Consider the following 13,536-nt stretch of genomic DNA (forward strand, 5'->3'; position numbering starts at 1 on the left):
GTCTTTCAAAGTGTTTAAGAAGTGATTTAAGCAGGTTGACAAAAAGTTTGAAGATTAAGTCAATGCCTGTTTTTTATACAAATGAAATTAATTTGAAAAGTGTATAATTTCTTTTACACCAAAATTAACCTTTTGATAGTGTTTTTAATTGATTTTTGCATTTAAAAATAGTCAATTTGTACACTCAACATTTATCTGATTCCTATTGGAAAAGCCAGAGAATTTCCCCTTTCACATTTTACCTTAGTGTGTAAGTATGGACTGTGAATAACTGTATCGTTACCAATAATTGGTATTTTTTATTACAGAATTAGTCATAACATGCTAGACACTTCTGTTCCCAAAATGACTTTTGATTTTAGTTCTAGGAGGATTCTGATCTATGTCAGTTATGTGAAGTATAATTATCCATGTGTTTATGGAGCAATATCTGGCTTTCAGCAATATTTTGTGGTTTGCTAGTGGTGTTGCCAGTATTGAAATGGATTTACCTGATCTTGGTTGCAAAATTTGCAATGTGTTTGGCATTCATGCTGTGATCCTCCTTGTTCTTCAGGTAGTTACTTTTCTCTTGAGTTGAAATAGATACTCATCCTGGCCATACTTGGGGAAAAACAAAAAAAACAAAACCCCAACCTGCTTAAACTGATGGTGTAGAGGTTATAAAGCATGCATAGCTGTTACAGTACCTACAGATACATTGGCCACTGGCCCAAAATGTAATTTGACAAGTCCAAAGGTGTGCTACCATGTGTGCTGCTGCTGAACCTGGCCAGGGGGCGGTTTGTGACCGAGGGGAAGGGACACAGAGAGAGGTTAAACCCTGTTTGGAAGAGCTGGGAGCACAAGACCTAACCTGCCTTGCTGCCCTATTGGTGTAAGTATCTCTGGCCATATCAAGGAAGCTTTTTCACAGTTCCAGTGCCTCTTTTTCAATCTGCAACCTACTTACTGTCCATACTTTTAGAAAACCAGCCTGCAGTTGGTTTGTAGTAACACCCATCTGATTTCGTAGAATCATAGAATCGTTTAGGTTGGAAAATACCTTTAAGATCATCCAGTCCAACCACTAGCCTAACACTACCAAGTCCACCACTAAACCAATTAAGGGTAGAGTAATAATTAATTTCATGTTTCCTGGCTTGGTGGCTGGATTATTTACAATGAAAGTAAAACCTAGGAATCACTAAGGTTGGAAAGGATGTCTAAGATCATTGGTCCAACCATCAACCCAACACCACTATGCCCACTAAACCGTGACCCAAAGTGCCACAATCACTTCCCTAGTCCTGCTGGCCACACTATTCCTGACAAAAGCCAGGATGCTGTTGGATTTCTTGGCCACCTGGGCACACTGCTGGCTCATGTTCAGCCGGCTGTTGACCAAAACCCCTAGGTCCTTTTCCGCTGGGCAGCTTTCCAGCCACTCTTCCCCAAGCCTGTAGCATTGCATGGGGTTGTTGTGACCCATGTGCAGGACCTGGCACTTGGCCTCGTTGAACCTCATACAGTTGGCCTCGGCCCATTGGTCCAGCCTGTCCAGGTCCCTCTGCAGGGCCATCCTATCCTCGAGCACATTGACATTCCCACCCAACTTGTGTCATCTGCAAACATATTGAGGGCACACTCAATCCCCTCATCCAGATCATTGATAAAGACTGGCCCCAAAACAGAGACCTGGGGAACACTGCTTGTGACCGGCCACAAACTGGACTTAACTCCATTCACCACTACTCTCTGGGCTCGGCCACTCAACCAGTTTTTTACCCAGCAAAGAGTACACCTGCCTAAGCCATGAGCCACCAGCTTCCCTAGGAGAATGCTGTGGGAGATGGTGTCAAAGGCTTTACTGAAGTCCAGGTAGATGACATCCACAGCCTTTCCTTCATCCACCAGGCAGGTCACCAGGTCATAGAAGGTCAGGTTGGTGAAGCATGACCTGTCTTTCATGAACCCATGCTGGCTGGGCCTGATCCCCCGGTTGACCTGCACATGCCTGGTGAGCGTACTCAAGAGGAACCACTCCATAATCTTTCCCGGCACCGAGGTCAGGCTGACAGGTCCGTACTTCCCCAGATCCTCTTTCCGGCCCTTCTTGTAGATGGGCATCACACTGGCAAGCCTCCAGTTGTCTGGGACCTCCCCTGTTAACCAGGACTGCTGATAGATGATGGAGAGTGGCTTGGCAAGCTCCTCTGCCAGCTCCCTTGGTACTCTCGGGTGGATCCCATCTGGCCCCATAGACTTGTGAGTGTCCAGGTGGCATAGCAGGTCATTAACTGCTTCCTCCTGGATTATGGGAGCTTCTTTCTGCCTCCCGTCCCTGTCTTCCAGCTCAGGGGGCTGAATACCCTGTGGATAAGTGGTCTGACTATTTACTCTGGTTTGTCTTGGCCTTTTCTGCCAAAATACTTGAGTCATCCTGATGCTTTCTGCTTACTTGCTCCTGCAAATTATAGGCTTATTGAAGAACTTATTTGTACACAGCAGCTGGAGTTTCATAGGCAATACACTTTACAGGTCTCTTAACTACCATGTATAATCGTTTAGAAGTAGCACAGTAGGTCAGAAATGTCACGTCTGCCTTATAACTGATTTTTCCTTAACAAGATTATACAGGGTATAAATCAGGAGGGCATGTGGCGCTCTGTCTTTAACCAAAGAAATTTTTCAAATGTATCAGATCTGAAAACCATCAAAGTCACTAACAGGTAAGAAAGAATAGTGGAAGCCTCTCTCTTGCAGACTTGTTTAACGATGTTTTTCTTACCTGAGTCTAGGTATATTTAGCACACTTAAATTATGAAAAAAACATAGCATGCCACTGAAATATGTGTCAGGTTTGCTCTGACTCAAACAATCTGTCAATGTTTTTTGTATGTAAGAATTAAAGCTAGCAAGTGCATGTTTAATATTATTTTGTATTTTGCTGTGTTTCAGAATCCTTATGTTTCCTTATATCATTTGGACACAATCAGGGAAGCGTCCTGGAACTTCAATAGGAATAACTCCCATGTAGTACTTCAAAGTCATGGTTGTTCATAAATGTCACATTCCTCTTGGAAAAGAATAATAAATTCTAAAAGTCTGTGCATTTACAACCATTAGAAATATTTTCTAGGTTTTTGTTTTCCCCTTTTCTGTATACAGACCATTTTGATTTCTCTCAAGAACTGTATCAGCCAGCAACAGCAAGACTTTGGGAGCAGTAGTGTAGTGCCTCATCAGTACCAAATGATCCTTCTCTTAAACTTCCATAGAAATAAAGATATATAAGTATATTTTACTTCTAATATCATATGGAACATTGCAATATATAAAGAATCTGCTGCAAGTGGAGCGTTTGACCTGATGGCCTCCCAGTGGGAGTTACTCTGTCGTTATATGAAACTTTCCACTACTTTATTGCCTTCATCACCTGAGTTATCTGAGTGCTAGATAGAGACAAGTATCTGTGTAGTTTTCAACAGATGTAAGAATATGGGCTTTGTCATACCTTGACAAGGTCAGGTTGGATGGAGCTCTGAGCAACCTGATCTGGTTAAAGCTGTCCCTGCTCACGGCAGAGGGGTTGGGCTAGATGACCTCTAAAGGTCCCTTCCAACGCAAAGCATTCTATGATTCTATTAGGACACTAAGTCCAGTATTGTTTTCTTGGCAATATATAACATCTGATGTGTAAAGATAGGTGAAATGAATTCAAACTAATTGTACATCTCGCTATAAATGAGAGCATGTGTCTTGCTGATACTGGCTGGTTGTGTCAAGAACATTTCACTGGGCAGATCTTTAGCACATGTTTCTTCTTTGATTTCAGTCAAGCTTTGCCACTGAGATTGATAATATAGCCTAAGATTTTCATTTCAGCCTGGTAACTACAAATATTATCAGTCATAATATTTTCCTGTGCTTTGTAAAAACAGTTTTTTCCTCCGCCTCGAGCAGCAGCCAGATCTTCATGCATTTCCTGAAGAAGCAGATTTTTTTTTTTTTTTACATAATGAAAAATCTAAATGCAATTGATTTAATGGAATGCCTTATGTATTTACATTAAGGGAAGGTCAGTAGGGACTGAGTATTTTAAACTATTTATGTTCAGATCTTATCCTGTAGGTTTATAAGCAATATATTAAAATCATCTTCTAGTGTTCTAGACCATCCCTTAAGTATGTTTGCAGATTTAGTGTATAGAATTTGTTTTTTCATGATAGTGGAACTAATGGAAAGATTATTGGTATCAGTGGAAAGTATATACTACCATGTCTATTTTAGGAGCACAGAATATTTTCTTCCCATCTGTGATATAGTGTGGCATTTTCTTACCCCCTCCTAGCTGTTTTCCCAATTTGTTTCATTTATTCTTTTGGAAAGGAAAATTGACTAATCCTTCATAGCAGTTTGTCTTCTCTTAGCATCTTAGGAGGCAAAACAGGCTTCCTAGAGGAGTGGTTGATGCCCCAAGCCTGTCAGTGTTTAAGAGATATTGGGACAATGCCCTTAACAACATACTTTAACTTTTGCTCAGCCCTGAAGCACTCAGGCAGTTGGACTAGATGATTGTTGTAGGTTCCTTCCAACTGAAAATATTATATTCTAAAAGCAAAAGAGCTGTAAAGCTGTAGATAGGTGTAAAGATGGTTGCAAAACAGATGCATTCCAGAAATTTCTTTCTTTGTTTTCTCATTCAAGTTGAAATAAACAAATCAAAATGTAGGAAAAAAACCTGTTGAGAAAATATGGAAATACTGAAAATAAATGCTCTGATATTGTTCATTAAAAAGCTTTTTTAATTTTTCAAAGTAAAATAATGAAAAGTGGATTTGAAATTAACTTAAAATGAAATGCTAAGCCACGCTGTAGTTCAAAAGAAAAAAGTTCCATTTTGTATCAACATTTAGAAAATAAATCTTTTATTTCTGTATAAATACTAACTAGGAACATTCAAATCCTTTTTTTTTTTAATATGAAAAGTTTTAATTTTGAGCAAACTCTTGTGCTTTAAAATTAAGAAACTTTCATTACGAGGATCAGTTTTACTGCTGCATATAAACTGCAGCTGGCCATGAGTAGTGCCCCAATGTGATGATTTCTGTTTAAGGGATGTTTTAGCACCCAACCTTTATAAGTACGTTTTCCAGCTCTTGGTGTATTTGTAGGAGGGAATGCAAAGAAATTGCTTTAGAAATAGAATTATATGACCTATCCCAGCCAAACATTAAACACCCACGCGTCACATGCTACTTAATTGGTTTTATATATCAAGCCGATTTTCAAAAAAGAATGGTGTATTATGTGGTAATCATTGAGAAGAGGAGAGTAGTGCAGTTTGGGATTCCTCCCGCTCTGCTGCTATTCTTCTCAGTCCCCAAGGCTTATGCACCAGTGAGTTCCTTTTGATGTCTCAGAATAGAGCTTAGTAATACATAAGTGAAGAATAGATTGTGAATCAGCTGTCTACACCAGCACAAATATACCCCAGGACAGTAAGTCATGAATCAGTAATTACCAGAGAATTAGGCCTGGCACATTTGCTTTATGACTGTGTCTAGAGCCTTAGAAATGCTTTATCCTCAACTCACTAGGACCTGTGGATCCTATCTGTGGGTATTTGTTACTCTTATTTTTAGCTATAGGTTCTCCATTTGCATGAGAGGTGAAAACATAAAAATAAAAAGAGATTAGTTTATTTGGGTAGAACAGTTGTTCTCAGGGGACCAAAGTTCTGTTCTCATCATGAAATCCCACAGGAGTAATCAATCACAGCCATCTCATTAGCATCAGTGTAGTGAGTTCCTGGCTATTCACATGTCAGGTGAAAGAGGGGAATTCAGAGATGTTGTGCCCTGAAGGGGAGAGAGGAATGCAGAGAGGATTTCGCTGAGCCTCTAACATTGAATTTTGTGTGAAAGGCTCTTGTGTGGAAAGCCATGAATCTGTGTGGGCAGTCATTCTTATGTTTGACTTTGTCACTTGGGGCGGTATTTGTTTCTATTTCTATCTGTGTGGTGATATGTATGACTGTATTGGGTTTATGTGGCAAGGTTTGGTAGCAGGGGCATTCCGGGCTTCTGAGAGGCAAGACCAGAAGCTGCCCCCATGGTGGACAGAGCCAGTTCCAGCTGGCTCTAAGACAGACCCGCCACTGGCCAAAGCTGAGCCCATCAGCGACGGTGGTAGTGCCTCTGTGGTAACATATTTAAGAAAGGGTAAAAAAGCAGCAGCTGTGAGAGAGGAGTGAGAATATGTGAGAGGAACAGCCCTGCAGACCCCAAGGTCAGTGCAGAAGGAGGGCAGGAGGTGCCCCAGGCACCGGAGCAGAGATTCCCCTGCAGCCCGTGGTGAAGCCCATGGTGAGGCAGCTGTGCCCCTGCACCCATGGAGGTCCATGGTGGAGCAGAGATCCACCTGCAGCCCGGGGAGGAGCCCACACCGGAGCAGGGGGATGTGCCCGAAGGAGGCTGTGACCCCGTGGGAAGCCCACGCTGGAGCAGGCTCCTGGCAGGACCTGTGGACAGGTGGAGAGAGAAGCCCACAGTGGAGCAGGTTTGCTGGCAGGGCTTGTGACCCTGTGGGGGACCCACGCTGGAGCAGTGTGCTCCTGAAGGGCTGCACCCCATGGGAGGGACCCATGCTGGAGCAGTTCATGAAGAGCTGTAGCCCATGGGAAGGACACATGTTGGAGAAGTTCATGGAGGGCTGTCTCCCATGGGAGGGACCCCACGCTGGAGCAGGGGAAGAGTGTGAGTAGTCCTCCCCCCCGAGGAGGAAGGAGCGGCAGAGACAGCGTGTGATGAACTGACCGCAACCCCCATTCCCCGTCCCCCTGTGCTGCTCAGGGGGGGAGGTGGGAGAGTCAAGGAGCAAAGCTGAGTCTGAGGAGAAGGGTTTTTTTCACTTCTGGATTTTGTTTCTCAGTATTCTACTCTGTTATTAATTGGCAATAAATTTAAATTAATTTTCCCCAAGTCAAGTCTGGTTTGCCTGTGGCAGTAATTGGTGAGCAGTGTCCTTATCTCAACCCACAAGCTTTTCATCTTATTTGCTCCTCCTGTCCTGTTGAGAAGGGGGAGTGATAGAGTGGCTTGCTGGGCACCTGGTTGCCAGCCAAGGTCAACCCGCAGCAATGACAAACCACTCCAGCTATGCTGTTTGGATAAAGGTGGCAGGAAAATTGTTTTTCTTAAAAGAGTTTTTAAACATAGGGAGTAAATAAGTAGCAGCACACATTGGTTGTGCAGGGCTTTGGCTGAATCATTGAAGGTGCGTCTTTCAAAGCGGATGCAAAGAAGGCAAGGCCTGAAACACAAATCTGTCATAATCAAACAGATTTTTAGTTTGTATGAATCAAATCATAGTTTTGTCTCCTTGAGTAACCACTTGGCCAGGAGTCAATACCATTTTAAGCTACTTGGTGAAAAGGTTTGCATGCTTTTGACTTGCTTTCTAAACAAGGCTGTGCCCTTAAACCAATAATGTGAATTACTGGAAATCAATCAATATAAACTGGGAACTTGTTGCCTTTTGGATAAACTTCATATTCAGAGATTCATATTTAGAGAGAGGCAAACTAAGGAGACCAGCAAATTTTTCAGATTGCCTTTGATTGGAGGCTCCTGCACATCAGCAAGCAGGTTTCTTTTGATTTGGTTTTGTATGTCATATTTGAAGATAACTCTTCATTAATGTGCACCCAAGTGAACTGCATCAAATATTTAACAATGAAGGGTTCCATAGGAGGTAGAGAAGATATATGTCCATAGCAGACTCTACTTGATTAGCGTTTGCAGACAACTGCTGCCCTACGAAATGAGCTCAGACTACTGGAAAGAAAGAGTTGTTTCCTGTTTGGAATAAAATACAAAATCATCATTATCATGTAAGGGACTGATACTTATGATTCACATATTTGAGATGTGTACTGTGACACGTCAGTGGTAAATTTGTTCACATACATAACATAAATATCAGATTCCAGGTCAGCACTGGTGTTTTTCTGATATTGCATGCAAGTGGAGTAAGAAAATACTGGGGCGGTTTGTGAAGAGAGGTAGCTGAATAAAAGCAAAATTGTTATCAAAATAATGCTTGATTTTTAAAGGTCTGATAATTTGAATTCTAACTTCTTAGAATTTTGGCATTGCTATTTAAAAGTGTAAAATACCCAATGGTCGTATTGTGGAGTATATATTTATACACAGACCAAGGCAGATGCAGAGGGCTTATAGTCCTCTCCATCGCATCATATTTACGCTGATGTCATGCTGTTAAAGTCAGTGGAATTACCTGGTGGAGCACTAATGCAGAGATGTGAAGAATTAGGTCGTACAACAGCTGATCTTTCAGAACTTCCCTGAAAGTCTGAAAGCCCGTATGAATAAGAAAGGGCTCTAGTGCTCCTCAGGAGACCAAATTCAGGCCTGCATTGTGTGTATATGGAAACAAAGGTGCCCCGATTTCCCCGTACATTTTGTTGTGTTTTATTAGGTGCGGCTTTACGACGTAAACAAGGTTAGACATGCACAAAGGCTGCACCAGAGCTGAGGCAATTTCATCTCTGTGCACCACCAGAAGGGGCTGTCTTGTCACTTTTCTTCTACAAGTTTGGTGCTCAACTGCTGGCATGATCCAGTGATTTAAGAAACAGAAAACTAATCCCTCCAAAAAGTCCCCAAATTACATTCTGCTGGATTAGTTTTCCCAAGGGGCTCAACATGGTGTCAGACAAGCACAAGGGAGATAATGGGAACCTGTGTTCACAGGAAAGGGAAGCAGCGTATTAAGGCTGCCTATACTTACACCACCCTACAATCAAGTTGGGCTGTTTTAATTCTGAAGTGTTGTAACCACACTGTTAGGTGATCTGAAGTGCTAGTGTGTTGCGCTTGCTTTATCCAGCATGGTATACTTGGTCAAGAGATATTTCTTTTCCTAGAGGAAGACTTGTCTGATCTTAAAATTAAAGTTAGTCTGAATTTTCAGTGGAAATTTTAACATTTCACTGTAAAACGCTAAAACAATCCAAACCAGAAAACCCTAAATTCAGTGGCAGAGGCCTTTTTTACCCAAGTAAAACAAACAAACAAAGAAAAGGTCCGGAATTGCTGAGATATGAAGATTTTAATTGCAAACTACTGTCAGAAGAAAAGTGGGGGAATTCTAAACAAATTGAATAAGAAACCTTGCTGAAAATGAGAAAAACAGATAGTTCCTGAGAAAGTGCTTGAATTGGTGCTGAAATGTCAAGTGAAAAGGAAGAAACTGCTGTATTATCAGGAGCTGTTGCATCTGTGCTTTATAAGATGGCAGAGGTCGCAGGTTCAATCCCTGCTTACTGCAGGGGGGTTGGGCTTGATGATCTCTCAAGGTCCCTTCCAACCCAAAAAGCATTCTATGATTCTAGGGTCCTATCCTAAAGCCAGGTCAGGAACTGTGCTTGTGAAAGTATGTGTGGGCACAATCCTCACAGTGATACAATGCATTTATGTTGTGGTAGTAGTCAGTTTGTAAAATGATGATGTAAAAAAAAAAATTGTCTTACATTTCTCCTTCAGTATAAAAAAAACATAATTGAGCCTTCCTTTTAAGTGGATCATTTACTGTATGTGTTCCTGTATGCACTTTTTTTGCCCGTCATTTTAAGAACACTGCATTGCATGGGCAGAGGGACCTACACTGTGTTTAGCTTGCACTGTATGATTCTGTGTATGATACGGCTTTTCTTTTGGTGCATGATTTAAGCACAAGTGAAATGACATAGAATCATTTAGGTTGGAAAAGACCTTTAAGATCATCCAGTCCAACCATTAACCTAATGTTACCAAGTCCACCACTAAACCAATTAAGGGTAGAGTAATAATTTCAATTTTCCTGGCTTGGTGGATGGATTATTTTTTAATGAAAGTAAAACTAGGTATCATTGAAGTTGGAAAGGACCTCTAAGATAGTCATTCCAACCATCAACCCAACACCACCATGCCCACTAAATCATGTCCCAGAGTGCTGTGTCTACCCGTTTTTTGAACACTTCCAGGGATGGTGACTCTACCACGTCTCTGGGCAGCCTGTTCCAACGCTTGACCACCCTTTCCGTGAAGAAATTTTTCCTAATATCCAATCTAAACCTCCCCTGATGCAACTTGAGCCCATTTCCTCTCGTCCTATCGCTAGTTACTTGGGAGAAGCAAACAGTATTGCTTTTTAAAGTACTGTTGGCACAGGAGTCCACTGAAATGAGTAGATTACTTTATTCTTCAGGGATATAGAGTCAAGTTCTCTGCATTAGTTATACTCTGTTCTGAAGATTTTCTTAGCAGCCATAATAGATGGGGTCTTTTTTTTCAATAAAAAAAGAAAGGATGATTTTTAAGTGTTTGTAAAGCTGGGTGAAGGGACTTTGGATTTGGGAAACTCTGCTCTGTAGCTGACATTCAGAAGTAGACTTTAAGGGTATAATGTCTGCAGTGAGTAAACAGTCTCTGCTGTTATTGCTCATATGTACAATTAGAGTAATGAAAACCACAAAACATACTTTTGAAAATATTCTGCTTACCTAATTTGTGCCTTTCAGAATGGATAAACTCTGCACTTAAAGGGTGCATCTTACCTATTAGACTTGTCTAAAGACTTGGCAAGCTCAATGGTATGTCTGAGGCGGTGAAAGAGAGGCAAGATTGGGGACACGGAATGGGGTGGCTTAATCTGGTAGAGCAACGAGGAGAAATGCTTGTCAAACTTCAGCGTGGAGCTGTCATCCTAAACCTTCTTTATAGTCAATGAACACCATGGGAGGTGATCCAGCTGGTTTAGGAAGAGAGGACTTACCCTTTGGAAGTAACTGTTCTCCTGTATAATGAAGGATAGTTTTAAAAGGGGGAGTAGGGGAAATGTCCGAACTTCAGGGGAAAAGAGTGTTACTTTTTCCTGGCTGGGTTAAAAAAAAACCAAAACACCACTTCCTTGTGATTTATTCACATCTACTCAAAAGTCTGAAGCAGAAAAGTAGTCTGGGTTGGAAACTTCAATTTTCTGTGTCCATGCAGTGTTCATTGAAACAGATCAGTTACAACCTCTTGCGCTAAAAGATAACACTGGAAACAAGATTAGCGGCTACTTGTACCAGCTGCCACTGTTAGGAGAAACGTGGTAGACATGAGAGCATTGTCACTTCTGAGCTGTTGAAAGAAATATGAGAAGGTAAAGGTATTGACAAATAGCTCAAACTGTGCTTATGAAATCATGTGTGATGAATTATAGATATAAGTTGTTTCAAAAGTACCCCGAAACTATCTTTGCATTATTGATGCCAGTCAGCATGTCAAGCTGAGCCTCAGAAAATTTAAACCCTAAAGTTTCTGTTAGTTTGTGGTTCAGCTGCATGAGGTCCAGCACAAAAAGTAAAATATTCAACAAACATAATTTTGTTCCTTCAAAAAGCTGACTGCAGAGTTGATAGCAGGTTTGATTTGGTGTGTTGTTAATGTCTAGAAAAGTAGATACAGCGCACACAGCAAAAAAAGTTCACAGATCCCTTCCCTCTGCTCAGATATATTCTTATCAGACCTCAATGAATGTAACATCTTTTCCGATTTAATGTATTGCCTTCAAAATGCTAGAATAGTTTGTGTTTCAGAGACCAATTTCTTAGTAAATGCAAGATTTTTCCATGCATTTACTAAAAAATTCGCACTAGAAGTTTCCTTCACATCTGATGCCTTGGTGGGGGCTCATCCCTCCCCCTCCCCTTCCTTCTTCAGACAGATCATTTATCTTATTAGGGAAAAACAGCATATGTGATTATTTCTGGTGGTTATGCAGCAGTGGGAATCATCCAGTCTCTTCCCCCCGGCCTGCGTTCCCAAGGAACCACCAATTACTGAGTCTGAGTTTTAACCGCTCCTCATAAATCAATGCTATTAAAATCATTAGACAATGATGTAATTTCAATCCAAAGTATAGTTTTATTGCATTTGATTATTAATAATTGTATCAAAATGATCATTTTCTCTTAAGTATTTTAATGGGCTTTTTTAATATCTGCATCCAGCTGCACTTTATCACTCAATTTATCTCCTTTGCATGTCTTCAACTTGCATCTGCTGACTCGATGGCCTCTTACCGTGCCCGTGAAGAGCAAAGTAGCTGTGGGAGTGGGGCCGGATTCTGCTTCGCTTAGTGACAGCACAACTGTCAGCTCAAAGCTTTCCCTGCAGAATCTGCCTGACTAATGATGATGGAAGGGCCAGAAAAAAGCGCAGCTGGGGTTGCCGTTCCCAGGTTGGGATGGAAGCCCTGAGGATAGAAAACTCATCTTTTGGCTGAGTATATTTGACATGGGAGATACTAAGAGAAAATCAGCCTGTATTCCCATTACACCTTTTCAAAGTTAAACGGCACCTTGATCAATTCTGACTGAATTTTCTTCTCAGGATATTCTTCTCAAAATTATTCTTCACTTTCTTCCTTTGCCAAAGTGGAATCTACTCTTCTTTTGAATATACTAACCAAAGATATATCAATTCGTTACGGAAGCCATGTGTCAAGTTTAAGATATTTCTAGTAAGAATGGAATCTAAGTCTTTTTCAGCACTAAATCTGCCTTGTAGTCTCAAATGTCAAGTGTAATTGTAAAAAGATGCTCTAGTACCTGCCAGTGCATGTGAGTGTGTGCATATCTCAATATATATATTAATTTATGATTATGAAGTTTTGCTTCCAATTTCATACCTATTTCTGTTCTTTTCTCCAATTGATCCTACTTGTATCCATATTTTAGTAAAAAAGATTCTAAAGAAAGTTAAGAAAAATGTAATGTCTAGTACAGAAAAAATAGTTTGCATCTAGATGTTAGTGATAGGACATTATAAATGAGGTTTATTTTAATTTCCCAGCTAGAATGTTAAAGCTGGTTAGTATGAAATTCTCTCTTTTCTTCCATCTACATCATTACTATTCTTTAGCTGGCTCTGCGTAATTTGATTATGTTATGTTCCCAGGGCTGTTGCTGGAGTTGATGGAGACCCTGATTTAGTTCATATGGAAATCCAGGACCCCAGTGGAGGTATGCAAATTAAAATGTTATCAATTGATACCCTAGTGTATAATCATTGCTTTTTGTTTTAGAGAGTACTTTTTGGATTGTTTTTAAAACTAGTCAGAAGAGAAATTGGGCAGGTCAGATGCTTTCTCTGTTTATCTGTAGTCAGCAAAGCTGTCCTGTTATATAAAAATATAGTCTAATCTAAAATTTACTTGTTTTCTGCTCTAAGATGAATTGATGTCAATACGCTATGCTCCATTGAAAATGTCCATTTATAGTGCAATTTATTCTGGCAGTTAAACATTGAACATTTTTTCCTGATTTGCAAATAAAACTGGCAATGCAATGTTGGTGCTGGGTAAGTGTCTGTTAAAGTGAATTGTTGCATATGTCAGTCCTAATGCAGTAGCCACCATCTCCCAGAATTTCATCATGTTGTAGTATCCAGTATACTTTGAGACTTCAAAAGGAAAATAAACAAAAAATCAGATTAGCAGTCA

General features: G+C 40.6%; 1 protein-coding gene across 1 annotated transcript in view; it reads left to right on the top strand.

The window, feature by feature from the left end:
* Nucleotides 1-13,536, top strand: part of SORCS2 (sortilin related VPS10 domain containing receptor 2) — a 591,852-nt gene that overhangs the window by 483,848 nt on the left and 94,468 nt on the right. The window contains exon 6 of the mRNA XM_075708979.1: nucleotides 12,993-13,057. Coding sequence (XP_075565094.1) covers nucleotides 12,993-13,057 — 65 coding nt within the window. The remainder of the gene's footprint in view (nucleotides 1-12,992; nucleotides 13,058-13,536) is intronic.

Source organism: Pelecanus crispus, chromosome 4 (assembly GCF_030463565.1).
Source record: "Pelecanus crispus isolate bPelCri1 chromosome 4, bPelCri1.pri, whole genome shotgun sequence".
Lineage (NCBI taxonomy): Eukaryota > Metazoa > Chordata > Aves > Pelecaniformes > Pelecanidae > Pelecanus > Pelecanus crispus.